The following is a 23281-nucleotide window of genomic DNA, read 5'->3' as shown; positions in this document are numbered from 1 at the left end:
CTTTGCGCCTCCCCCGCCCCCTCTACCGCTAGTTTTCTTCCCCCTTCCTCCTCGGGCCCGCCCTCCCGCTCCCTTTTTAATGCCTTCCTCGCACGCGCCGCGCCGCGCCGCGCAGCGTGTGGCCTTTAAAAGGAACCGGAAGTGGCGTGGGCTAAGACCGCCGCGCGCGGGACCACCGAGAACAAGGAGCGCGCTTTCGAAGGGGCGGCTAGAGGGGCTGCTTCCTCGGCCCTCAGCCCAGCCGAGGGTTTCTGGATGCTCCGTAGCGGGATGGAGCGGCCGCGGCGGATCGGGGTGTGTTTGACACTTCAGACGAACGCCACTGTCCCTTGGGCTTCTGGAAGCGCCCGGCCGGAGAAAGGATGCTGCTCGTACCCCGGCTCTGTCGCTTGCGGCGCCCCGGGGCCGCCGAGCCCGGACCGGACGCGCGTACCCCGACCGCCGGCCGCATCAGCTGCACCTGCCGGGGCCGCTCGGGCCGGTGAATTTGAGCTCTCCCCTTGCAGCCGCTGCGTTGCTGGCCCGGCGTGCGCAGGCTGAGGCCGCTGACGATCCGGGCCTCTTTTGTGTCTTGAGATAACGTTCTCCGATTAAGATGTTGGTTTTGCTTGCCTGCTTGTCTCCTGAAATTTGTCGGCCAAAGAAGCAGGTAACTTGCTTGTTTTAAGGTACAAGGGTTGTTTTTGTTTTGCCTGTGTTGTTTGTAAATCTGAAAACCTACCACGATTCTTTTAAATTACTAAGCCTGGGGAACAGTGTCCAGTCAACCAAGAATTCGCTCGACTTTTTTATTTAGTCCTTGTATTAAAGTATACGAGTATAAATACCATGAATCATCTTTACGAGGTTTCTGTGTTGAGGTGGTGGTGGTTTTTTTTTTTAAGACATCGTTAATCGTTCCACTCAGGGCAACAGTAAAATTATTCTTTAATAGACCTATTGGAAATTCCAAGTGCCTTGGCCAAGAACTGGATTATTCAGGTTTTGGGATTCGCCGCTTCCTGCCGTCTCTTCCTAGAAGTGAAGTTTCTAGGAACTTCCTGTAGTCAACAAATACTTGGTGTTTATATGTCCAGCCTCTGAGGAGACAAAAGTTTGCAAACTACAGCCAGAAACTTGAGAGTTTAAATATTTGTTTTCAATTATGTAGTTAAATGAATTGGTATTAATCCTACACCATCCAAAAATCTAAAGAAACATTAAAAATAACCACTTGAGTTGAACGTGCGTTGCAGAAGAATTAATACTCAAGATTCTGACTCAAGTTCTGGAAACATCTTAAAAATATAATCTTGCCAAACTCCTGTATGAAGCAACTCAGAAAAATGCAATGGCAAAAGAGTTTTAAAGTGGTAGTGACTTTCACATTTCTCTCCATCTGCCAAGATACTTGCCTAGAAACCTATGGGTGGGGGCTGTCTCTCTGCCTCTCAGATAAATAAATAGAGAGAAAGGGGGATGGACTTGTGGTTTGTGGCTTGCAAACCACATATCACAGTCCCTGGTTTTCTTGCTCGGTCTGCCCAGCTTTGCCTGTTGCGGGCATTTGGGATATGAATCAGCAGGCAGAAAATATCTCTCTCACTCTCTTTTTGCCTTTCAAATAAATATTTTTTTAAAGAATATTTAAAAGAGAAGGTGATTGTGGTGTCTTTTGAGCTTGTTATCAATAGACTTGCCTGTGTTTTAGTAATACTTTATCAAAGGCTCTATTTTAATTCACATCAGCCCTGCAGCTTCAAGCAAGCCAGGTCTGCTTCCAGGGAATTAAAGGGCTCTTCTCTCTGCCATCTCACCTCATCTGTGGCATAAAAACACCTCTCATAGGCCACATTGCGGCACAGTAGGTTAAGCCACAGCCTGTGAGACCAGCACCTCTTATCACAGTCAGTTGGAGTCCTGACTGTTCTGCTTCGAATCCAACTCTGCTAATGTGCTTGGGAAGTTAACGGATGCCCAAGTACTTAGGTCCCTACTACCTATGTAGGAGACCTGGATAGATTTCCAGGCTCTTGGCTTCTGGATTGTGGCCATCTAGGAAGTGAACCAGTAGTTCTGTCTCTTCCTCTCTCTTACTCTGCCTTTCAAGTGAAATAAATCCTTTTAAAAAATTTTTTTAAAACTTCTCCAAAACTTTTATTACACATTCACAAGCAAAAATTTAATGTTTAAGTGGCTAGAGATGCTTGTTTGGTCTGACCCAAACCATTGGGAAAAAAGCAACATCTGCAGCACATCAGAAATGCCATTGTTTTATGAGGCTCCCAGAATGTTTGAAGTAACACATCAAAATGCTGGATTGTCCATGAATTCAGTCTCTTTGTAAAGTGTCCACTCTGCAGGAAAAAAGACTGGAGGATTTTGTAAAAGACAAAGGAAAATTCACTTGATCGTTAAGCTGGAAACACTTTTACCCAGGACAAGAAGCATCCACCTAAGTCAAGGAGTTGCAGTTTTGATCTGCTAGATACACTGTACAGAGTAAGAGTCCCTGTGCTCAGATTTTTTGAAATGGATGTGTATTCCAGTTAGCCAGCTAGAGTAAACTGAGAAACAGCAGGAAGAATCCATTTCCTATACAAGGTACATATACCTGAGCAGATAACCATGTTAAATGGCTTTTAGCTACTTGGACCCGTGTGCTCACTTGGAGACCATACTTGAGTAGGACTGAAGCATTTTGGTGAACAGGTAGCTGTGATTCTCAATAAAGTGAAGAGTTGTCCATATGGTGAACATTCTCTGTTATCACCCTTGGCGATCAGAAAGCCCACACTTCAATCAGAAAATAAAGACCCTATTAACTGAACAATTGGGGTTATTTCAGCCACAAAGTCCATCTACTATAGAGTCTGAATTATCCTTAATCATGGGGGTGTCAAAAGGGTGCCTTTAGAAGCAACCAAAGAAAATCTAACTCAAAAAAGATTCAAGAATAAGGAAAATTAATCAGCTCACTCCAGACTTTCATACCCAACTGCTTAACCTTGCCATTTGAATGTCCCTAAGCATCTCAGTTTTAGATGTCCAACTCAACTTTCTCTACAAATCTGATTTCATGTTCCTCATCTCAGTAAATGACACCTGCACCCATCCATATGCTCCTGTCAAAATTCAGGGTCTCATGTTTAATATCCCCCCTCTCTCGCCCACAAAGCCAATCACCAGCTTCCAAGATAAGTCTTCATTAAACTAAATGCTTCCTAGAACATAGATACTGGAGTAATTTCTACTTCGTTTATTCACATTCTATCATGTAACATGTTTATGGCATGAGTATATTTCTGGTGCTAGAAATCTAAGTGACCAAAACAAACAAGGTCTTTGCTTTCATGGAGCTGACATTCTAGTCAAAGAGATAAAGGACACACTAAATTAGTAGATAGTATACTTTTGGACGAGAGTAGGAAGAAAATAAAGTGCAAGAGGTAAATTATACGTGCTATACTGTAGTCAGAGAAGACCCTTTAAGGAGGTAACTTTGGTCCTGGAGGAAGTGGAGAGGAAAGACATGCACAGCTTAGGAAAAACTTTGCAAGGCAAAGGGTATGTCAGGCAGGAGTGTGCTTGGTGCTGACAATGAACAATGGAGGCCAATGTGACTGAATACAAAGAAGGAAAGAAAGTGTAATAGATCATACCTGAGAAGTATACAGGAATGAGCTCACCCAGAGACCAGTGGTGAGCTGTAGTTAGCACCATACTGTTTAAGCTATAAAAGTTACGAGAAGCCAAAGAAGAGTTTTGAGCAGAATAAGGACATAATCTGACTTAAACTTTATTGTAGATCATTCTGGGTATTGTATGGTTAGTGAACAATAGGATAGCATCAAGAAGATGAGGTAAAAGGCCATTGTCTAGAGCAAGTGTTGGGCCTAGCAATTGAGACCCTGGTTAAGGCAGAGACAAAAATACAGACACACAGGAAGCACACATCTGTTGGTCCACTCCCTAAATGTGCACAACAACCAGGGCTGGGCTAGACTGAAGCCAAGAACTGTGGACTCAACCAGGTCTCCCATGTGTGAGGCAGGAACCCAGTCACTTGAGCCACCACCACTGCATCGCAGAGTCTACACTAGTAGGAAGCTGGAGTCAAGGGCAGAACCAGAACTCAAACTCAGGCATTCCAATATGGGATACAGGCATCTTAACTGGCGTGGTAACTGCTAGACCAAATGCCAGTCCCAATGCCAAATTCTGAAGTAGGTGAGATGAGATGAGAGTCAGTGCAAAGGTTGACTGAAGACGGTTCATCTGTTCTAGGAGGAAAAGATTACAGATGTAGGTCAGTCAGGTTGCTGTTAAACGTATTAGTTCTAATTCCTTGTTTTTCTTACTTAACGAGTCTCTCAGTGACTGAGAATGTGGACAGGGAAGGAGATTAGGAAAAGTGTTAGAGCAAATTCATGAGGCCCAGGAAACTAAGATGTTGATTAGGACCAAAGCATTGCTGAATGAGCTGGAGCCAGGTATCAAACCCACCTGCTCTGATGATATGGGACATGGTGTCTTTTTTTTTTTTTTTTTAGGTTTATTTATTTATTTGAAAGAGTTACAGAGAGAGAGGTCTTCCATCCACTGGTTCACTCCCCAATTGGCCGTAATGGCCAGAGCTGTGCCGATCTGAAGCCAGTAGCCAGGAGCTTCTTCTGTGTCTGTCACGTGGGTGCAGGGGCCCAAGGACTTGGGCCATCTTCTACTGCTTTCCCAGGCTATAGCAGAAAGCTGGATTGAAAGTGGAACAGCCAGGACCTGAACCGTTGCCCATGTGGGGTGCTGGCACTGCAGGCAGTGGCTTTACCTGCTATACCACAGCATCGGCCCCAAGGGGACATGGTGTCTTACCCAGCATTTTAACCACCACGACAAACACCTATACCTGCCTTGATTCTTGATTACATTCAAATCACTGCTTTCTGTCCTCAGCTGAACTTACTCCCTTGGATTATATGTAGTGCTTCTGGTTCTCCTGGATTCACATTTCACATGAGCAAATCTGAGTAGATTTCTGTTACTTGCAACCCAAAGAAACTTGATCAACAGATTATCAAATGTTGTGATGAAATCAGGCTATACATGTCTACAGGGTTTTGTTAATCCACTAGTCTAGTAACCAGTTCTAAAAAAAAAAAAAAAAAAAAAAAAAAAAAAAAAAAAAAAAAAAAACAGGAAGTTACATGAGGTTAAACAACTGTTTGGTCATTCCATGCATCCTCCTGGGAGACTTAAAGAAAATCAGCAGTTACTGCATTCTCACAATCCACCTTTAACTTTTTAACCACTAAAGAATCTTACCCAATTTTAAAAACAACCTTCCCAGGAAAACTATTCTAAGCATTTATGCATTTCATGACTTTTTTATTTTCTAACAATGAAATTGGAGTATAAAAAGAGTTGCATGACTTGCTTTTTATTCAGTACTTTGAAGGTACCATCCTTTCTATACTTTCTATATTCCTTGCTACAGGGTCTCCATAGTAAAAATTGTCATGGCTGCCTAATAATCTGTTGAATATATTACAAAAATAACAGTGCAGTGATTAGCACTCTCCAGTTTGAAATTCCAAACTTAATGGGTTGACAGTTTTGTCACAAGAGAAGTTCTCTTTGTGGAGAGTTGAAAATAGTTCAGCAGATTTTACTATTTCCTGCATGCCTCAAAATTAGTGTTGACAAGTGTTTTTTTTATACGATTTGTTGAACTCTTTAGTATATAATTAATCTTCTGTATATAAAGTTAATTGAAAATAAATCTTAGTAAACAATAATCCTGGGAATAGGAGAGGGAGGGAGGAAAGAGGAGTGTGGGTGGGAGGATAGGTATGGTGGGAAGAATTACTGTGTTCCTAAAGTTATTTCTATGAGATGCATGAAGTTTGTATTCCTTAAATAAAAGGTTTCTTTGGGGAAAAAATAGTGTTCATCGTCTTCCTGTTTTTTTTTTTCATGGGTTAAACACTCTGATTAATAATTCATCTGGGGGTCAGCATTGTGGTACTGCAGTAAGCCATTTCCAGCAATGCCAGCACCCCATATGAACAACAGTTCAAGTTCCAGCTGCTCCACTTCCAATCCAGTTCTATGTTAATGCACCTGGGAAAGCATCAGAGAATGGCCCAAGTACTTGGGCCTCTGTCATCCCCCTAAGAGACCCGGGTGAAGCTCCTGGCTTCTGCATGGTCCAGTCCTGACCATTGTGGCCAATGGGGGCATGAACTGGTAGATGGAAGATATATCTCTCTCTCTTTATGTATCTAGCCCTCTCTCTTCCTCTCTCTAACTGTGCCTTTCAAATTAATTAGTCAATTCAGTATTCAAGGATATGATTCAGGAAACCAAATTGTACGTAGCTAACCCTGTACACACACACACTGCCCCATCCATTGTCTATGTTCCCATGCCAGCCTTCCAGTGGAAGCACTGTTGAGACTGCTATTTGTGTTTCTAAGTACTTCATCTTCTGGCCCAGCACTTAAAATCCCTTAATATATATCCTAAGTCTCTTCCACAAGGGATGAATGACTTTCCCCACAAATCAGTAAAAACAGAGCAGGAGTGTCAAAAGTTAATGAGACTGTAGGCCACATATCTCCAGCAAGATGCTCCAGGCAAACACCACACCTCCCCAAGGGCCACAGCAGGGACCAAGCCTGTTTCTGGGACCTTTCCAGGAATTTGCCAAATATCATTCAGTTCACAACCAACTCAGTGACTTCTTGTATGACACCAAACAAGCCTAGCATGTGGTCTCAGCCCATTTCTTCTTTCTGTGTCTAGTGGCAAGTATCCTTTTAGTCTACCACTTGTATAGACTTCACTTTGTACTATAGCATTACTTTATTTTGAACTATATCCTTGTTTTTATTTCAAAATACTCAAGTACTATATCCCTGTACAATATCCATGCACTGCATGGATACAATACCCCTCCTCCTTTTTTTTTTTTTTTTTTTTAAGATTTAGTTAATTATTTGAGAGGCAGAGTTAGAGAGAGAGAGAGAGAGAGAAGTCTTCCATCTGCTGATTCTCTCTCCAGATGGCCACAACGACTAGAGCTGGGCTAGGAACTTCTGGGTCTTCCACATGGGTGCAGAGGCCCAAGAATTTGGGCCATCTTCTGCTACTTTCCCAGGCACATTAGCAGGGAGCTGAATTGGAAGAGGAGCAGCCAGGATTTGAAAAGGTACCCACACGGGAGGCTGGCACTGCAGGTGGAGGCTTAACCTACTAAGCCACAGTGCCAGCCCCAATACTGTCACATTCTAAAAATCCAGACAAATGAAAGCATGAAGAGTGAAAAAAAGGAAAGCCTCCTTCGCTCCACAGCAACCCCCTCCCTTTCTCCAAAAAATATGCAATAAAGGATAAAGAGGTACCACCTTTCTTGAATTCTAAGATCTAGTGTGCTTTCTCTCTCTCTCTCTCTCTCTTTTTTTTTTTTTTTTAAGATTTATTTATTTATTTGAAAGAGTTACACACACACAGAGAGAGAGAGAGAGAGAGAGAGGTCTTCCATCTACTGGTTTACTCCCCAAGTGCCCGCAATGGCTGGAGCTATGCTGATCCGAAGCCAGGAACCAAGAGCTTCCTCTTTTTTAAAAAATGAAGAGGAGATAATTTTAGACAAATATAAAATCACTAAGAAGAGGCTAAAAACCCTTTTGTTCTAAGGAGGGGGAATATATTTAGTTTAGAAAAACCTATTTCAAAATACAGAAGGACTTCAAAATGTTCCTGAGAAAACTGAATTAAGATAAAAATATAGGGGCTGGCGCTGTGGTATAGTGGGTAAAGCTGCTGCCTGCAGTGCTGGCATCCCATATGAGTGCCGGTTCGAGTCCTGGCTGCTCCACTTCCAATCCAACTCTCTGCTATGGCCTGGGAAAGCAGTAGAAGATGGCTCAAATCCTTGGGCCCCTGCACCCACGTGGCAGACCCAGAAGAAGCTCCTGGCTCCTGGCTTCGGATTGATGCAGCTCTGGCAATTGTGATCATTTGAGGAGTGAACCAAAGGTCTCTCTCTCTCTCTCTCTCTCTCTGCCTCTTCTCTCTCTGTGTAACTCTGACTCAAGTAAATAAAAAAATCTTAAAAAAAATTTTTTTTAAATAAAAATATAATATCAACTTGTTTCTCAAGCTCCTCAAGTTCAAAATACTGTTGTTTTATTATTATTTTCATTTTTTCTTTGGAAGGCAGAGAGATAAAGCAAGAGGCAAACACAGAGTTCTTCCATCCACTGATTCACTTCCCAAATGCTTACAACAGCCAGGACCAGATCAGACTGAAACCAAGAATCTTGAACTCAATCTGGTTCTCCCACATGGGTGGCAGGGACCTAAGTACTTGAGCCATCATCTGCTGCCTCCCAGGGTCTGCTATTAGCAAGAAGCTAGAATTGGATGCAGAAGTGGGAGTGAATCCAAGTCCTTGATATGAGATGCAAGCCTTCCAAGAAGCATCCTAATTGCTGCACAAAATATTCATCCCCAAAATAATTTTGTAGACAGCGATGTTAGCCATTTAGTTCAGTCCTCAGAATTTAAATGTCAATACAGTTGCTTTTATATTATTAAGAAAAGTGGATCCCTTTAAAGATTTTTTTTAAGATGAGGGGAGGGAAAAAAAGAATTCTCAAAGAAACAATTCAGGATTGTGAGTTGGATGACTGTTTAATGATTTCCCATCTGTATCAATTCTCTCACCACATTTTTCTTACTTGAGAGAGATGAGCAGAAGCATTGTTATGTTGGAAAAGAACTCTCTGGTGAAGTTTTCCCTGGGTGTTTTTCTGCTAAGGCTTTAGCTAAGTTTCTCACAGTACTCTCCTAATAATTGGATGATATAATTATTTGGCTTTCCACAAAGTCAGTAAGTGAAAGGCCTTGACCAGCCCCAAAACCATTGCTGTGACTTCTGCTCCCACTTGGACTACTTGCACTTTTGGTGGTCATTGCTTTAATTGTGCTTTGTCTTCAGCATCCATATTGGTAAAGATGTATTTAATCTTTTTTACAATTCTAGGAATAAATTATTCAGAGGGGCTGGCACTGTGGCGTAGTGAGTGAAGCAGCCACCTGCAGTGCCAGCATCCCATATGGGCACCAGTTCGAGTCCCGACTGCTCCGCTTCTGATCCAGCTCTCTGCTATGGTCAAAATTTGTTCAGTTTTCTTTGATTTCTAAAAATATTTGCTTCATATATTTTGAAGCTGTTTTTAAAGATTAACTTATTACTTACATGTTTTACAGAGAGAGAGAGAGATCTTCCATTCACTGGCTCACCCAACAAATGGCTGAAATAGCATCTGGGTCTCCCAAAGGAGTGTAGGGGCCCAAGTATTTGGACCATCCTTCACTGCCTTCCCAGGCACAGTAGCCAGAGGCTGTATAGGAAGCAGAGCAGCCGAGACCTGAGCCCGCACTCTGATATGGGATGTCAGCACTGCAGGCAGAAGCCCAACCTTCAGTTCCTTGCCAGCCCCCTGTTGGTTCAAAAAGGTTCAAAATATTATATTTGATGTTTTACATTTTTATCAATATGAAATATTTCACGTTATCTCTTATTCACTTTTGTCTTGAATTCAGCTTTCTTTGTTAACCGGTATTCTAAGTATTATAATGCTGTGTATTTTCTAATGCCAGTATTTTCAGCCTTCTGGTATCATTTTCTTCTGGGTACATCTCCAATAAATGGCAACCTGACTTTTGTCTTTATGATACCCGTTCTACCTTTTGTAAGGTGAATTAAAACATTTTTTAAGAAAAGATTTATTTTTATTTATTTGAAAGGCAGAGTTACAGAGAGTCAGAGGCAGAGAGAGGAGAGATCTTCCATCTGTTAGTTCACTTCCCAAATGGCCACAATGGCCAGAGCTGAGCTGACCAGATGCCAGGAGCCAGGAGCTTCTTCTGGGTCTCCCATGTGGGTACAGGGACCCAAGCACTTGGACCATCCTCCCCTGCTTTCCAGGCTGTAAACGGAGAACTGGATTGAAAGAGGATTAGCTGGCACAGGAACTGGCACTCATATGGGATGCTGGAGCTGCAGGTGGAGGTTCAGCCTACTATGCCACAGCATCAACCCTAAAATTAAAAAAAAAATGTTATTTATTTGATAAGGAAAACAGAGAGAAGGTTGAGGAGAGAGAGACAGAGAGAGAGAGAGAGAGAGAGACCGAGTGAGAAAGAGAGAGACAGTCCAATGCACCAATTCACTCACTCCAGATACCCACAATGGCCACAATGGGTCACGCTGAAGTTCAGAACCAAGAACTCAAATCAAGTCTCCTTGGGCCTGGTGTTGTGGAGTAGCTGGTACAGCCACTGCCTGTGACACTGGCATCCTGTATGGCATCTTATATGGGTGTTTTGATCCAACTCTCCGTTAATGGCCTGGGAAAGTAATGGAACATGGCCATGGCCCCAATGTTTGGGCCCCACTAGAAGTGCCTAGCTTCAGCCTGGCCCAAGTGCTGGTCATTTGGGAAGTGAACCAATGGATGGAAGATCTCTCCCTCTCTCTGTAACTCTGACTTTAAAAAAAAATATTTCTCTTTTTTCCAAATTTATTTAAAAGGCAGAGTTACAGAGAGACCGAGATAAAGAGAGAGATAGAGAGAAATCTTTTATCTGCTGATTCACCCCCTAAATAGATGCAACAGATGGAGATGAGCCAATCTGAAACCAGGAGATGGGAGCTTCTTCCAGGTCTCTCATGTTGGTGCAGGGGCCCATGGACTTGTGCCATCCTCCACTGCCCTCCCAGGTACGTTAGCAGGGACCTGTATCAGAAGTGGAGCAGCTGGGCCCCGAACTGTTGCCCATATGGGATGCTGGCACTGAAGGTGGAGGCTTAATCTACTAGGCCACAGCGCTGGCCCCCTGAAATTTTTTAAGAAATATTTTTTAACCTTAACTACCTCTTTGAAAACTCCAATTTGGGACCAGCGCTGTGGAACAGTAGGTATCTCATATAGGTGCTGGTTCAAGTCCCGGCTGCTCCACTTCCGATCCAGCTCTCTGCTATGGCCTGGGAAAGCAGTAGAAGATGGTCCAATTCCTTGGGCTCTTGCACCTACACAGGAGAGCTGGAAGAAGCCCCTGGCTTTGGATCAGCCCAGCTCCAGCCATTGTGGCCATTTGGGGAGTGAACCAGCAGATGGAAGACCTTTCTCCCTGTCTCCCTCTCACTGTCTATAAATCTACCTCTCAAATAAATAAAAATAAAATATTTAAAAAGAAAACTCTATATTTATTCATATTGGGATTAGGGCTTCATGTAAATTTGGGATGAGGGACACAATTCAATTAATAACACCTTTAATTCCTAGTTTGTTGAGTTCTTTTTGTAAAAAAAGATCATGAAAGTATGGGTTTTTTAAAGTGCTTTTTCTGCACTTGTTATTGTTACCATGGTTTTTCTTTAAAATATAAATATGGGATGGCATACTGATTGGTTTTCAGACTTTAAACCAACCTTGCATTCTGGGAATACATCCCACTTGCTTAGTCTAAGTGTATAGCCCTTTTCATAAAGTGCTAGATTCACTTTTCCAGGTTTATTTTTGAGAAGTTTTATGTATATATCCGTAAGAGATATTGGACTGCAGTTTTATTTTCTTGATATGACTTTACTTATTTATTTAAGAAAGAGAGAGAGAGAAAGCTCCCATCTGTTGACCCACTCCCTAGATGCCCACCTTGGCCAGGGTTGGGCCAGGCCAAAATCAGGAGCTAAAATCTCAATCTAGGACTCTGTCATGAGTGGCAGAGACCCAACTACTTGAGCCATCACCCACTGCCTCCTAGAGAGAGCAGGAGCAGGGAGTTGTCACTCTGATATCAGGTACAGGAAGCTTAACTGGCATCTGAAGGACGAGGCCAAACACAGTCCCCTCTTGTTACATCTTTGTCAGATGTTATTGACCTCCTATGATGAGTTAGGATGTGTTCCCTCTTTTTTGGAAAAGCTTATGGAGGATTGGTGTTAATTCTTTAAACATTTTGTAAAACTCATCAGTGATACATCTGGTTCTGGGCTTTTCTTAATGGGAAAAAAATTTCAAATTATTAATTCAGTCTCTTATTATTTTCTATTCAGGTTTTCTATTTCTCCTTGAATTGTTTTCAATAGTTTTTTGTCTTTCTGTAATTTGTTCATTTCCTTTAGGTTATTTAATTTGTTGTATACAATTATTTATTGTATTGTTTAAAATCCTTTTGATTTTGGTAAGGTCTGTACTAATGTCCCTATTTCCTTCCTGATTTTAGTTATTTGAATCTTCTTCTGTTCTTGATTAAAATAGGAAAGTTGATTTTTCAGAAGTCAATATTTGTTTTTGCTGATTTCCTGTTGTTTTCATATTCTCTATTTCATTAATTCTCATTTTAATCGTTATTATCTCATTCCTTCTACTGGCTTTAAATTTTTTTTAATAGTTTTTTTTTTTTTAATTTACTTGAAAAAGTTGCAGAGAGAAAGGGAGAGAAAGAGAAAGATCTTTCATCTGTTGGTCACTCTGAAGATGGCCACACTGGCCAGGGTTGAGCCAGGCTGAAGCCAGGAGCCAAGAGCTTAATCTGGGTCTCTCATGTGGGTGGTAGGGACCCAAACACTTGGGCCATCTTCTGTTGCTTTTCTCAGGGAGCTGGATCGGAAGTGGAGCACTCTGAACACAAACAAGCCCCCATATGGGATGTTAGCATTGTAGACAGCTTTCCCTGCTAGACCACAACACTGGACCCTCTAGTTTGTGTGTGTATGTGTGTGTGTGTTTTGTTGTTGTTGTTTGTATTTATTTATTTATTTATTTGAGAAAGAGAAAGCGAGCTCCCATTTGCTGGCTTACTCCCCAAATGCCCACAACAGCTGGGGCTGGGCCAGGCTGAAACCAGGAGCCAGGAACTTCAGTGTCCCATATGTAGGGTGGAAACCCAATACTTGAACCCTCACTGCTGTCTCCTAAGGTCTGCAGAAGCAGGAAGCTGGAGGCAGGAGCCAGAGTCATCATTTTAAGGGGCGTTTTAACTATTAGGTTCATGCTTCTTTTCTAGTGTTTTCATGTGGAAAATTACTTGTTGATCTGACATCCTATCTTTTTTTTTTGACATATGTATTTACAGCTATGAATTTTTGTCCATGAGTTAGCTTAGCTGCATCTCATAGTTTTCATATATTGGCTATATTTTTATCCATCACAAGTTATTTCCTAATTTCTTCTATATTTAATTGTTTGGTTAATGAGCTATTTTGGATTGTGTTGTTTAACTTCCATATACCATCAATCTTTGAGATTTCCTTTTGTTATTAAATCTTGAATCTCATTTCATTGTGATCAGAGAAAATATTTTGGGTTTTTTGTTGTTGTTGTTTTAAAGATTTATTTATTTGAAAGTCAGAGTTACCACAGAGAGAGGAGAGGCAGAGAGAGAGAGGTCTTCTATCTGATGGTTCACTCTCCAATTGGCCGCAACAGCTGGAGCTGCACCAATCCGAAGCCAGGAGCCAGGAGTTTCTTCCGGGTCTCCCATGGGGGTGCAGGGGCCCAAGGACTTGGGCCATGTTCTGTTGCTTTCCCAGGCCATAGCAGAGAGTTGGATGGGAAGTGGAGCAGCTGGGTCTCGAACCGATGCCCATGTGGGATGCTGGCACTTCAGGCCAGGGCTTTACCCACTTGCCATAGTGCCACCCCAGAGAAAATATTTTGTATAATTTTTTAAAATTTACTGAAGATTGTGCTATGATATAGCCTATGGCTTATGCTGGAGAATATTCCATGTGCACTTGAAAAGAATGTATATTCTGCTGTTGACATAACTGTTCTATAGAAATCTCTTAGTTGTATTTGGTTTATGATTTTTTTAAAAGATTTATTTTATTTACTTGAAAGATAGAGTTAAAAAGAGAGAGGGAGAGACAGAAAGAGAGGCCTTCCACCCACTGGTTCACTCCCCAAATGGCTGCAATGGCCAGGACTGGGCCAGGCTGAAGCTAAGAGCCAGGAGCTTCTTCCAGGTCTCCCACACGGGTGCAGGGCCATTTGGGCCATCCTCTGCTGCTTTCTCAGGCAAATTAGCAGGAAGCTGGATGGGAAGTAGAGCAGTGGGGACTCAAACCCACACCCACATGGGACGCAGGCGCTGCGGTCTGTGGCTTAACCTGCTACACCCAACACCAGTACTAGTGTATGATTTTTATTCAAATCCTCTGTTCCCTTGTTTATATTCTGCCTAGTTGTTGCACCCATTATTGATAGCAGAGTTTTATTGTCTACAGATACTGTTCTCGCATTCTGTCAGTTTTACTTAATTTACTTTCCTTAAGTGCTCTGAAGCAATAAGACTCCAGGCTTTTGCTGGGGTCTCTCTGAGTGTGTTGGAGCATGCCTTTGATAATGCAGGAGGCTGGTCACAACTCTACCTTAGCTTTTCCTTCTGGCTTGTGTGCAGCCTCAGGATCACCCAGGGAGAGTGAGTTCTATCTCCACAGTTGTTTCCTACACATGTGGACGGCTCTCCCTAGGCGTGTGGTTTTCCAGACTCCCAGGACTGTTGCAGCGTTTCACAGCCCTCAACAGATCATTTATTCCCCAGTTTTATTCTTTCAAGGTTTTTTTTTTTTTTTGGTCAGTCTTTAATTAGCTCTAACTTATACTGCCACCTCAGGGAAGTGTGATGTTAAACAATTGCCACTGAGCGCTTTTGCGAAACAAGCCAGGACTAGGGCTCTTGCATAGACTGAGCTCTGAAGCAGGTGAAATAAGGACAGACTTGAGGGTGGAGTAGCTCCGGTGAACTGTCACGCAGGTCAGATAGCTCCTGAGATTTTAGAGGCGCTCCCTACCTGCTGTCTGCTCCAGTGGAACCTAAGTATCTGGTTTTCTTTTTCTTCCTTTCTTTCTTTTTGTTTAATGATTTATTTATTTATTTGAAAGGCACAGTTACAGAGAGAGGGAGAGACAGAGAGAGCGAGATCTTCCATCTGCTGGTCCATTCCCCAAATGGCGGCAAAGACTAGGGCTGGGCCAGGCCGAAGTCAGGAGCCAGGAGCTTCTTCTGGGTCTTCCATATGGGGCCGGGGGCCCAGGTACTTGGGCCATCTGCTGCTTTCCCAGCAGAAGCATTAGCAGGGAGCAGGATTGGAAGTGGTACAGATGGGACATGCACAGGTGCCCATATGAGATGCCAGCCCATGAAGCATCTGTTTTTGTTACCTACTGGAGTACAAAGCTAGTTGGCTTTTACGGCTACCACTGAACTTGAGAGGGGATGCAAATAGGACAAGTTAAACTGTCAGGAAGTTTGGGGTCGGCATTGTTGCACAGGAGGATAAGCGTCAGCTTGGGATCCTGGCATCCCATATCAGAGCACTGGTTCACGTCCTGACTGCTTCACTTCCAGTCCGGCTACCTGGTAACGCACCTGGGAAAGCAGCAAAAGCATCAGATGATGGCCCAGGTGCTTGGGCCCTGGCTACCCATGGGGCATCTCTCTCAGTTTGGGGAGACTCCTGGCTCCTGGCTTCAAGGCCCAGGCACATTAGCAGGAAGCTTGATTGGAAGTAGAGCAGCAGGGACTTAAAACAGCACTTCCATATGGGATGCCAGTATTCTAAGCAGTGGCTTACCCACTGTGCCACAATGCTGAGCCCCAAAGCTATTTTTTTTTTTAAGATTTATTTATTTATTTGAAAGGTGGAGTTACAGAGAGGCAGAGAGAGGGAGAGAGGTCTTCCATCCTCTGGTTCACCTCCCAGATGGCTGCAATGGCCAGAGCTAGGTCGATCCAAAGCCCAGAGCCAGGAGATTTTTCTGGGTCTCCCACATGGGTGCAGGGACCAAAGGACATGGGCCGTCTTCCATTGCTTTCTCAGGCCATAGTAGAGAGCTAGATCGGAAGTGGAGCGGACAGAACTTGAAGCTGGCACCCATATGGGATACTGGCAGTGCAGATGGCAGCTTTACCTGCTACTCCACAGTGCCGGCCCCTAAAGCTGTTTTTTAAAAATTAAATTGGGGGCCAGTGCTGTGTCGTAGCGAGTAAAACTGCTGCCTGCAGTGCTGGCATCCCATGTGGGTGCCAGTTCAAGTCCTGACTGCTCCACTTCCAATCCAGCTCTCTGCTGTGACCTGGGAAGGCAGTAGAAGATGGCCCAAGCCCTTGGGCCCCTGCACCCACCTGAAAGACCCAGAAGAAGCTCCTGTCCTCTGGTTTTGATCAACCCAGCTGCAGCCATCTTGGGAGTGAAGCAGTGGGTGGAAGACCTCTCTATAACTCTGCCTTTCAAATAAATAAATAAATGGATCTTTTAAAAAAATAAATGTTTCTCAAATTGTTCTAAGACTTTATTTTCCAAAATTCTAACAATGTCATTTTGAGGATTAATTTTTGTGTGGGGCTGGCGCTGTGGCGCAGTGGGTTAACGCCCTGGCCTGAAGTGCCGGCATCCCATATGGGCATCGGTTCGAGTCCTGGCTGCTCCACTTCCCATCCAGCTCTCTGCTGTGGCCTGGGATAGCAGTGGAAGATGGCCCAAGTCCTTGGGCTCCTGCACCTGTATGGGAAACCTGGAAGAAGCTCCTGGCTCCTGGCTTCGGATCGGTGCAGTTCCAGCCATTGTGGCCAGTTGGGGAGTGAACCATCGGATGGAAGACCTCTCTCTCTGCCTCTTCTCTCTCTGTGTAACTCTTTCAAGTAAAATAAATAAATCTTTGAAAAAAAAATTTGTGTTCATGTTACTTGAAAGGCAGAGAGAGAGAGAGAGAGAGAGAGAGATCTTCCGTATTGCTGGTTCACTCCCCAATGCCTGCAGCAGTCAGGGCTGAGCCAGACTGAAGACAGGCACCCAGAACTCAATCTGGGTCTCCCACATGGTTGGCAGGGGCCCAGGTACTTCAGCCATCACTTGTTGCCTCTGAGGGTGCACATTAGAAGGAAGCTGGATTGGAAGCAGAGGAGTCCAGACTCTGGGCATTGCAATATGGGATACTGACATCCAAACAGTAACTTAATTGCTGTGCCAAATGCCCACCCTTGATTTTGACAATGTTTTCCTCTCGTCCTCATTGCTTTTATGGAGCAGATTATTTGGATATCCTTGCCATGCTGTTGTGGAAGTGCTTGCAATCAGTATGTTTGAAAGACAATCTTCCATCTGCTTGTTCACTCCCCAAATGGCTGCACTGTCCAGGGCTTAGCCTGCCCAAAGCCAAGAGGCAGGAGCTTCTTCCGGGTCTCTCACTTGGTACAGGGACCCAAGCTCTTGGGCCATCTTCTGCTGCTTTTCTCAGGTGCATTAGCAGGGAGCTGGATCAGGCGTAGAGCAGTCAGGACTCCAAGCAGTGCCCATATGGGATGCTGACACTGCAGACAGAAGCTTAACCTTCTAAGCCACAGCGCCAGCCCTGAAAATTATATACTTCAATCTTTCATGAGTATATGAGAATACTTCACAATGCTCACGGGAAATAGAATTTGTCTATTTTGGTGCAAAAAAATTGAAATTGTGCCTAGGTCTTAACAAAGTTTGTGAAAAATGCATATTATGAAAAAAGTATCCCTGGATTTTGAAGTTCTTTGCACCAAAATAAACTTATCTTTAGTTCCATTTTCCATAAACTGTTTACAAAAAGATTTATTTATTTGAAAGGCAGAACAACAGAGAGACAGAGAGAAAGATTGTATTCTCTGGGTCACTCCCCAACTGGCCACAACAGCCAGGGTTGGACCAGGCTGAAGCTGATACTACATTTGGGTATCCCACATGGATGGGGGCCCATGTACTTGGGGCATCTTCAGGTGCCTTCCCAAGCATATTAGCAGGGAGCTGGACCAGAAGCAGGGTGGCTGGGACTCAAACCAGTACTCTGATATGGGATATGATGTAGCAAGCAGTGGCTTTAATCTGCTGTGATACAATGCTAACTCCTTTTCTCTCTCTCTCTTTTTTTTTTTTTTTAATTTATTTGATAGGCAGAGTTACAAAGGGGCAGAGGTGGCCAGCGCCGCGGCTCACTTGGCTAATCCTCTGTCTGTGGTGCCAGCACCCCAGGTTCTAGTCCCAGTCGGGGTGCTGGATTCTGTCCTGGTTGCTCCTCTTCCAGTCCAGCTCTCTGCTGTGGCCCGGGAGTGCAGTGGAGGATGGGCCCTGCACCCGCATGGGAGACCAGGAGAAGCACCTGGCTCATTGTAACAAAGAGGCAGAGGCAGAGAGAGATCTTCGATACACTGGTTCATTCCCCAAATGACCACAACATCCGGAACTGAACCAATCCAAAGTCAGGAGCCAGCGGTTTCCTCCAGGTCTCCTATGTGGGTGCAGGGGTCCAAGGACTTGGGCCATCCTCCACTGCTTTCCCAGGCCGTGTCAGAGGGCTGGATTGGATGTGGAGCAGCCAGGTCCCAAACTGGCACCCATATGGGATGCCAGCACTGTGGGCAGAGACTTCACCCACTATGCCACACCTTCATAAATGTATACACCTTACAATATACACTGGTGTATGCTAATACATGTGAATGTGGATGCATGTTAAATATAAAAATATAAAAAAACAGTATGAAATATATATAATATATATATATATATAAATAAGAAGAATAGAGCATGATCTCAGGAGTGATTTCTGGGAGCCAGTGTCATGGGTGGTGCAGTGCATTAAGCTGCTGCCTGCAGTGCCGACATCCCATGTAAGCACTGTTTTGAGTACCACTGTTCCACTCAGTGAAAGATGACCCAAGTGCTAGGGTCCCTGTACCCATGTGTGAGATCTGGATGGAGTTCCAAGCTCCTGGCTTTGGCCTGGCCCAGTCCCAGCTACTATGGCCATGAGGAAGCTACTCTTCCTCTCTCCCTCTGTAACTCTGCCTTTCAAATAAAATAAGTCTTAAAAAAATAAAGGGCAGTGATTTCTGAAACAATTGAGAACTTTTGACAATTTGATGTACTGCTATTTTCTCTTTCACATTGCATAAAAATGTTAATACATTGTGACCATTGATCTTAATCAAGTTGCACTAAGTTTACTTATGATCCCAGAACTGTCAGTCAAGAGAATAGTAATGTCTGTGTATTTGCTGGTTGTTTTGCTCGCTTCTATTGAAGAACTGGGAGAGAAAACTTTCTCTTTGGTAACCTTACTGAAATATGAGAAGAGTGATTTCATCAAGGCTCAAATATTTATGTCCAGAAAAAAGATGCAGATATGTTTTTAATTACTAGCCTGATAACAGCATGGATCTTTGCTGTGTGTCATTTGCAGATCTGTATCTGCCACCAACAAGTAGATCACCCTCTCTTGGGTCTAGGATATTTTAAAAAAATCCCACCGTTAGCAGAATATTTGAACTAGGGATACCTGAATTTTTCATTGCTTTAGATATAAGACAGAGGGAAAATAAAAAATCCTTTTGTTAATGTTCATATCTTGATATTCTGAAATATCAAGCTAATAGCAATTAAAATATTTTAGGGGTGAATATTTTCTCTAGTGGTTAAAATGATGGCTTGGATGTCCCTGTCCCAGAGTGGAGTACCTGGGTTCAGTACCTTGCCCTGGCTCCTGATTCTAGCTTCTTGATTCTGCTATCAGAGACCCTGGGAAGCATCAGTGATGGCTCAAGTAACTGGGTTCCTGTCACTCACCTGGGAGACCCGGAGTAAGTTGCCGGATCCCAGTTTTACTTCCCTGATGTTGTAATTTGGGGAGTAAACCTTTCTCTCTGCCTTTCACATAAGAAGGGGGGAAAAAAAGGAAAAAATTATTTTTAATTACAGTAAAGGAAGTCCTAGATAAGGGTGGAGTTATTCTTAGTTTTGATAGGCTCTCGGAGTCCACTATTGTAAGGAAGAAGTATATGAAAAAAAAAAAAATAGATGTATATGGGGGGGGGGAGGTCTTTGTTCCTAAATAAGTCTTTCAAATGTATTCAAAAATTATAATAGCAAGATACCTCAATATTTTTTTTAAGATTTATTTATTTATTTGAAAGGCAGAGTTATAGAAAGGGAGACACAGAGAGAGAGAGTTATAGAACTCTTCCATTCTCTGGTTCATTCCCCAAATGGCAATGATGGGGAGGGCTGGACAGGCTGAAGCCAGGAGCCAGAAGCTTCTCCCAGGTCTCCCACATGGGTGGCAGGGGCCCAAGCACCTGTTTCATCCCCTGCTGCTCTCTCAGGTGCAGAGAGCTGGATCAGAACTAGAGCAGCCGACTTGAACCAGCACCCATATAGCACTGCAGGTTGCAGCTTTAGCTGCTATGCCACAGCGTAGATCCCTTATACTGCAATATTTTAAAATACTACTTATTTCCAGACTACGAAATAAATAATACTTATTCCAAAAATATCCATCCTTTATCTGTAATGGTTCAAAAAATTCCTAGATAGTAGTGAAACCTCTAGGATTCATTTTCAATATTGTAAGTGTAGTAGAAATAATGTATCATTAGAAAAATCTGCACAAACTGACAAATATCATCTTTTAATTTTTGGTTAGCATTATAGTAACTTGGAGACATGATGTTGATTATCATACTGTAGAAGCTCTGTTAGCTTTAATTAGTCATGGCATAATGAGAGCAATAGGAAGCTTTTTCAAAAAGTTATTGGAAAATGTGTTTTATCAGAAAACTATGCATACATTTCAAAATGTGTTTGCACCAAGATAAACTTTTTAATTCCATTTTACCTGAACATTTTATAGTATTCTTGAACACCAGAAATCAATCCAAACATCTACAACCAACTTACATTTGATCAAGGAGCTAAAACCAATTCATGGAGTAAGGAAAGTCTACTCAACAAATGGTGCTGGGAAAACTGAATTTCTAATGCAGAAGTATGAAGCAAGATCCCTACCTTACACCTTACACAAAAATCCACTCAACATGGATTAAAGATCTAAATCTACAACCCAACACCATCAAATTATCAGAGAACATCGGAGAAACACTGCAAGATATAGGCACAGGCAAAGTCTTCTTGGAAAAGACCCCAGAGGCACAGGCAGTCAAAGCCAAAATTAACAATTGAGATTACATCAAATTGAGAAGTTTCTGTACTGCAAAAAAAAAAAAAAAAAAAAAAAGTCAGGAAAGTGAAGAGGCAACCAACAGAATGGGAGAAAATATTTGCAAATTATGCAACTGATAAAGGTTTAATAACCAGAATCTATAAAGAGATCAAGAAACTCAACAACAAAACAAACAACCCACTTAAGGGTTTAAGGACCTAAACAAACATTTTTCAAAAGAGGAAATCCAAACGGCCAACAGACACATGAAAAAATGTTCAGGATCACTAGCCATCAGGGAAATGCAAATCAAAACCACAATGTTTCATCTCACTCTGGTTAGAATGGCTCACATACAGAAATCAACTAACAACAGATGTTGGTTAGGATATGGAGAGAAAGGCACACTAATCCACTGTTGGTGGGAATGCAAACTGGAAAAGCCACTATGGAAGACAGTTGTGAGATTCCTCAGAAACCTGAATATAGCCCTACCACACAATCCAGCCATCCTACTCCTTGGAATTTACCCAGGGGAAGTTAAATTGTTAAATAAAAGAGCTATCTGCACCTCAGTGTTTATTGCAGCTCAATTCACAATAGCTAATACATGGAATCAACCTAAATGCCCATCAACAGAAGACTGGATAAAGAAAATATGGGATATGTACTCTATAGAATACTATACAGTGGTAAAAACAAAAGTAAAATCCGGTCATTTGCAACAAAACGAAGGAATCCGGAAAACATCATGCTGAGTGAAATAAGCCAGACCCAAAGGGACAAATATCATAAGTTCTCCCTGATCTGTGACAACTGAGCACCTAAAAGGAAACCTGTAGAAGTGAACCTGACACTATGAAAAACAACTTTATCAGCCCTTGTCCTGACAAAAAAAATAAATTCTTGTATATAATATCCACCAATTTCATTGAATGTATCTTTGATAGAATGTATTTTTCAGCTGCTTTAGATTATCCAGGCTCAAGTTTCATCAGAGGAACATGAATGGATCAATTGTAACACAACCCTAGTTTCTCACAAAAGATCTCAGCATTCATAAAGTGTATTAATAATGTTAAGGCTAAAGGTCACTCCCAGAGTGACAAACACTGCAGAAACTTAAGGGTTTGATAGGAGCAGACATTTGGACTAGTAGGAAGACATCCACATCCCTTATCAGAAGAACTTAGTTGGCTTCTGACTCCAACTTCCTGCTAACACAACAGGAAGAGGCAACTGTTGTGGTTCAAGTCTCCCTGCTATCCACATGGGAGTCCTGCATTAAATTCTGGGCTCCGGACTTCAGCCATGCCCAGCTTTTGAGAACATTTGGGGAGTTAGCTGGCAGATAAGATCTCTGTCATAGTCTCTTCTCTGCTTGAAATAAAAAATAGAGGCCAGTGGCACAGTGGGTTAAGCTACACCATGGGATGCTGGCATCCCATAGCGACAATAGTTCAACCCAGCTCTCTGCTGATCCACCTGGGAATGTGAAAGATGGTCTGATGGAAGACCCAGATGGAGTTCCAAAATCTTGGCCCTGGCCTGGCTCAACCCCAGCAGTTGCAGCTATTTGGGGAGTGAACTAGTGGATGGAAAATTTCTCTAACTCTGCCTTTAAATAAATTTTTTTAAAAAAAGGTTTGATACATCTTTAAGATTAAAAAATGTAATCAGTTGGTGTTTTAAAATTCAATTAGATAACTTCCCCAACTTGAAAAATTTTTAAATTTTTTATTTGAGAGGTAATTACAGTGAGAGAGACAGAGAGAAAGAGGTCTTCCGTCCGTTGGTTCACTCTCCACAACAGCCAGAGCTGCACTTATCGAAAGCCAGGAGCCAGGTGCTTCTTCCGGGTCTCCCATGTGGGTGCAGGGGCCCAAGGACTTGGATCATCTTCCACTGCTTTCCCAGGTCACAGAGAGAGCTTGATTGAAAGAGCCGCAGCCAGGGCTCAAACCGGCACCCATATGGGATGCTGGCGCCGCAGGCAGAGGACTAACTCATTGTGCCATGGCATCGGCCCCCCCCAACTTGAAAATTAATCGAGGTTTTGAGTAGGATCCTTTATGGGGTTAACCATACTTCTCTGTCATTGATACATTATATAGTGTTCACCAGGCCAATGCAAATAGCTAAATGAAGAACATCTGGGGGACTGGTATTACGGACTAGAGGGTTGAGCTGCCACTTGTGATGCCAACATCCCATATGAGCGCTGGGTTCCTGTTACCACTTGGCTTCTGCTCCCTGCTAATGCG

At 42.9% G+C, this 23281-nt stretch overlaps 1 protein-coding gene across 1 annotated transcript in view; it reads left to right on the top strand.

Moving 5' to 3' along the window:
* The first annotated feature begins 331 nt into the window (after positions 1–331).
* ENOPH1 (enolase-phosphatase 1) overlaps positions 332–23281 on the top strand; it is an 81007-nt gene continuing 58057 nt past the window's right edge. The window contains exon 1 of the mRNA XM_070047969.2: positions 332–649. Within this exon, the coding sequence (XP_069904070.1) occupies positions 596–649 (54 nt within the window). The 5' untranslated portion in view covers positions 332–595. The remainder of the gene's footprint in view (positions 650–23281) is intronic.

This window comes from Oryctolagus cuniculus, chromosome 8, assembly GCF_051225735.1.
Source record: "Oryctolagus cuniculus isolate XC-2025 breed Fujian yellow rabbit chromosome 8, ASM5122573v1, whole genome shotgun sequence".
Lineage (NCBI taxonomy): Eukaryota > Metazoa > Chordata > Mammalia > Lagomorpha > Leporidae > Oryctolagus > Oryctolagus cuniculus.
The sequence above is the reverse complement of the archived record's forward strand: the minus strand, read 5'-3'. Positions and strand labels throughout refer to the sequence as shown.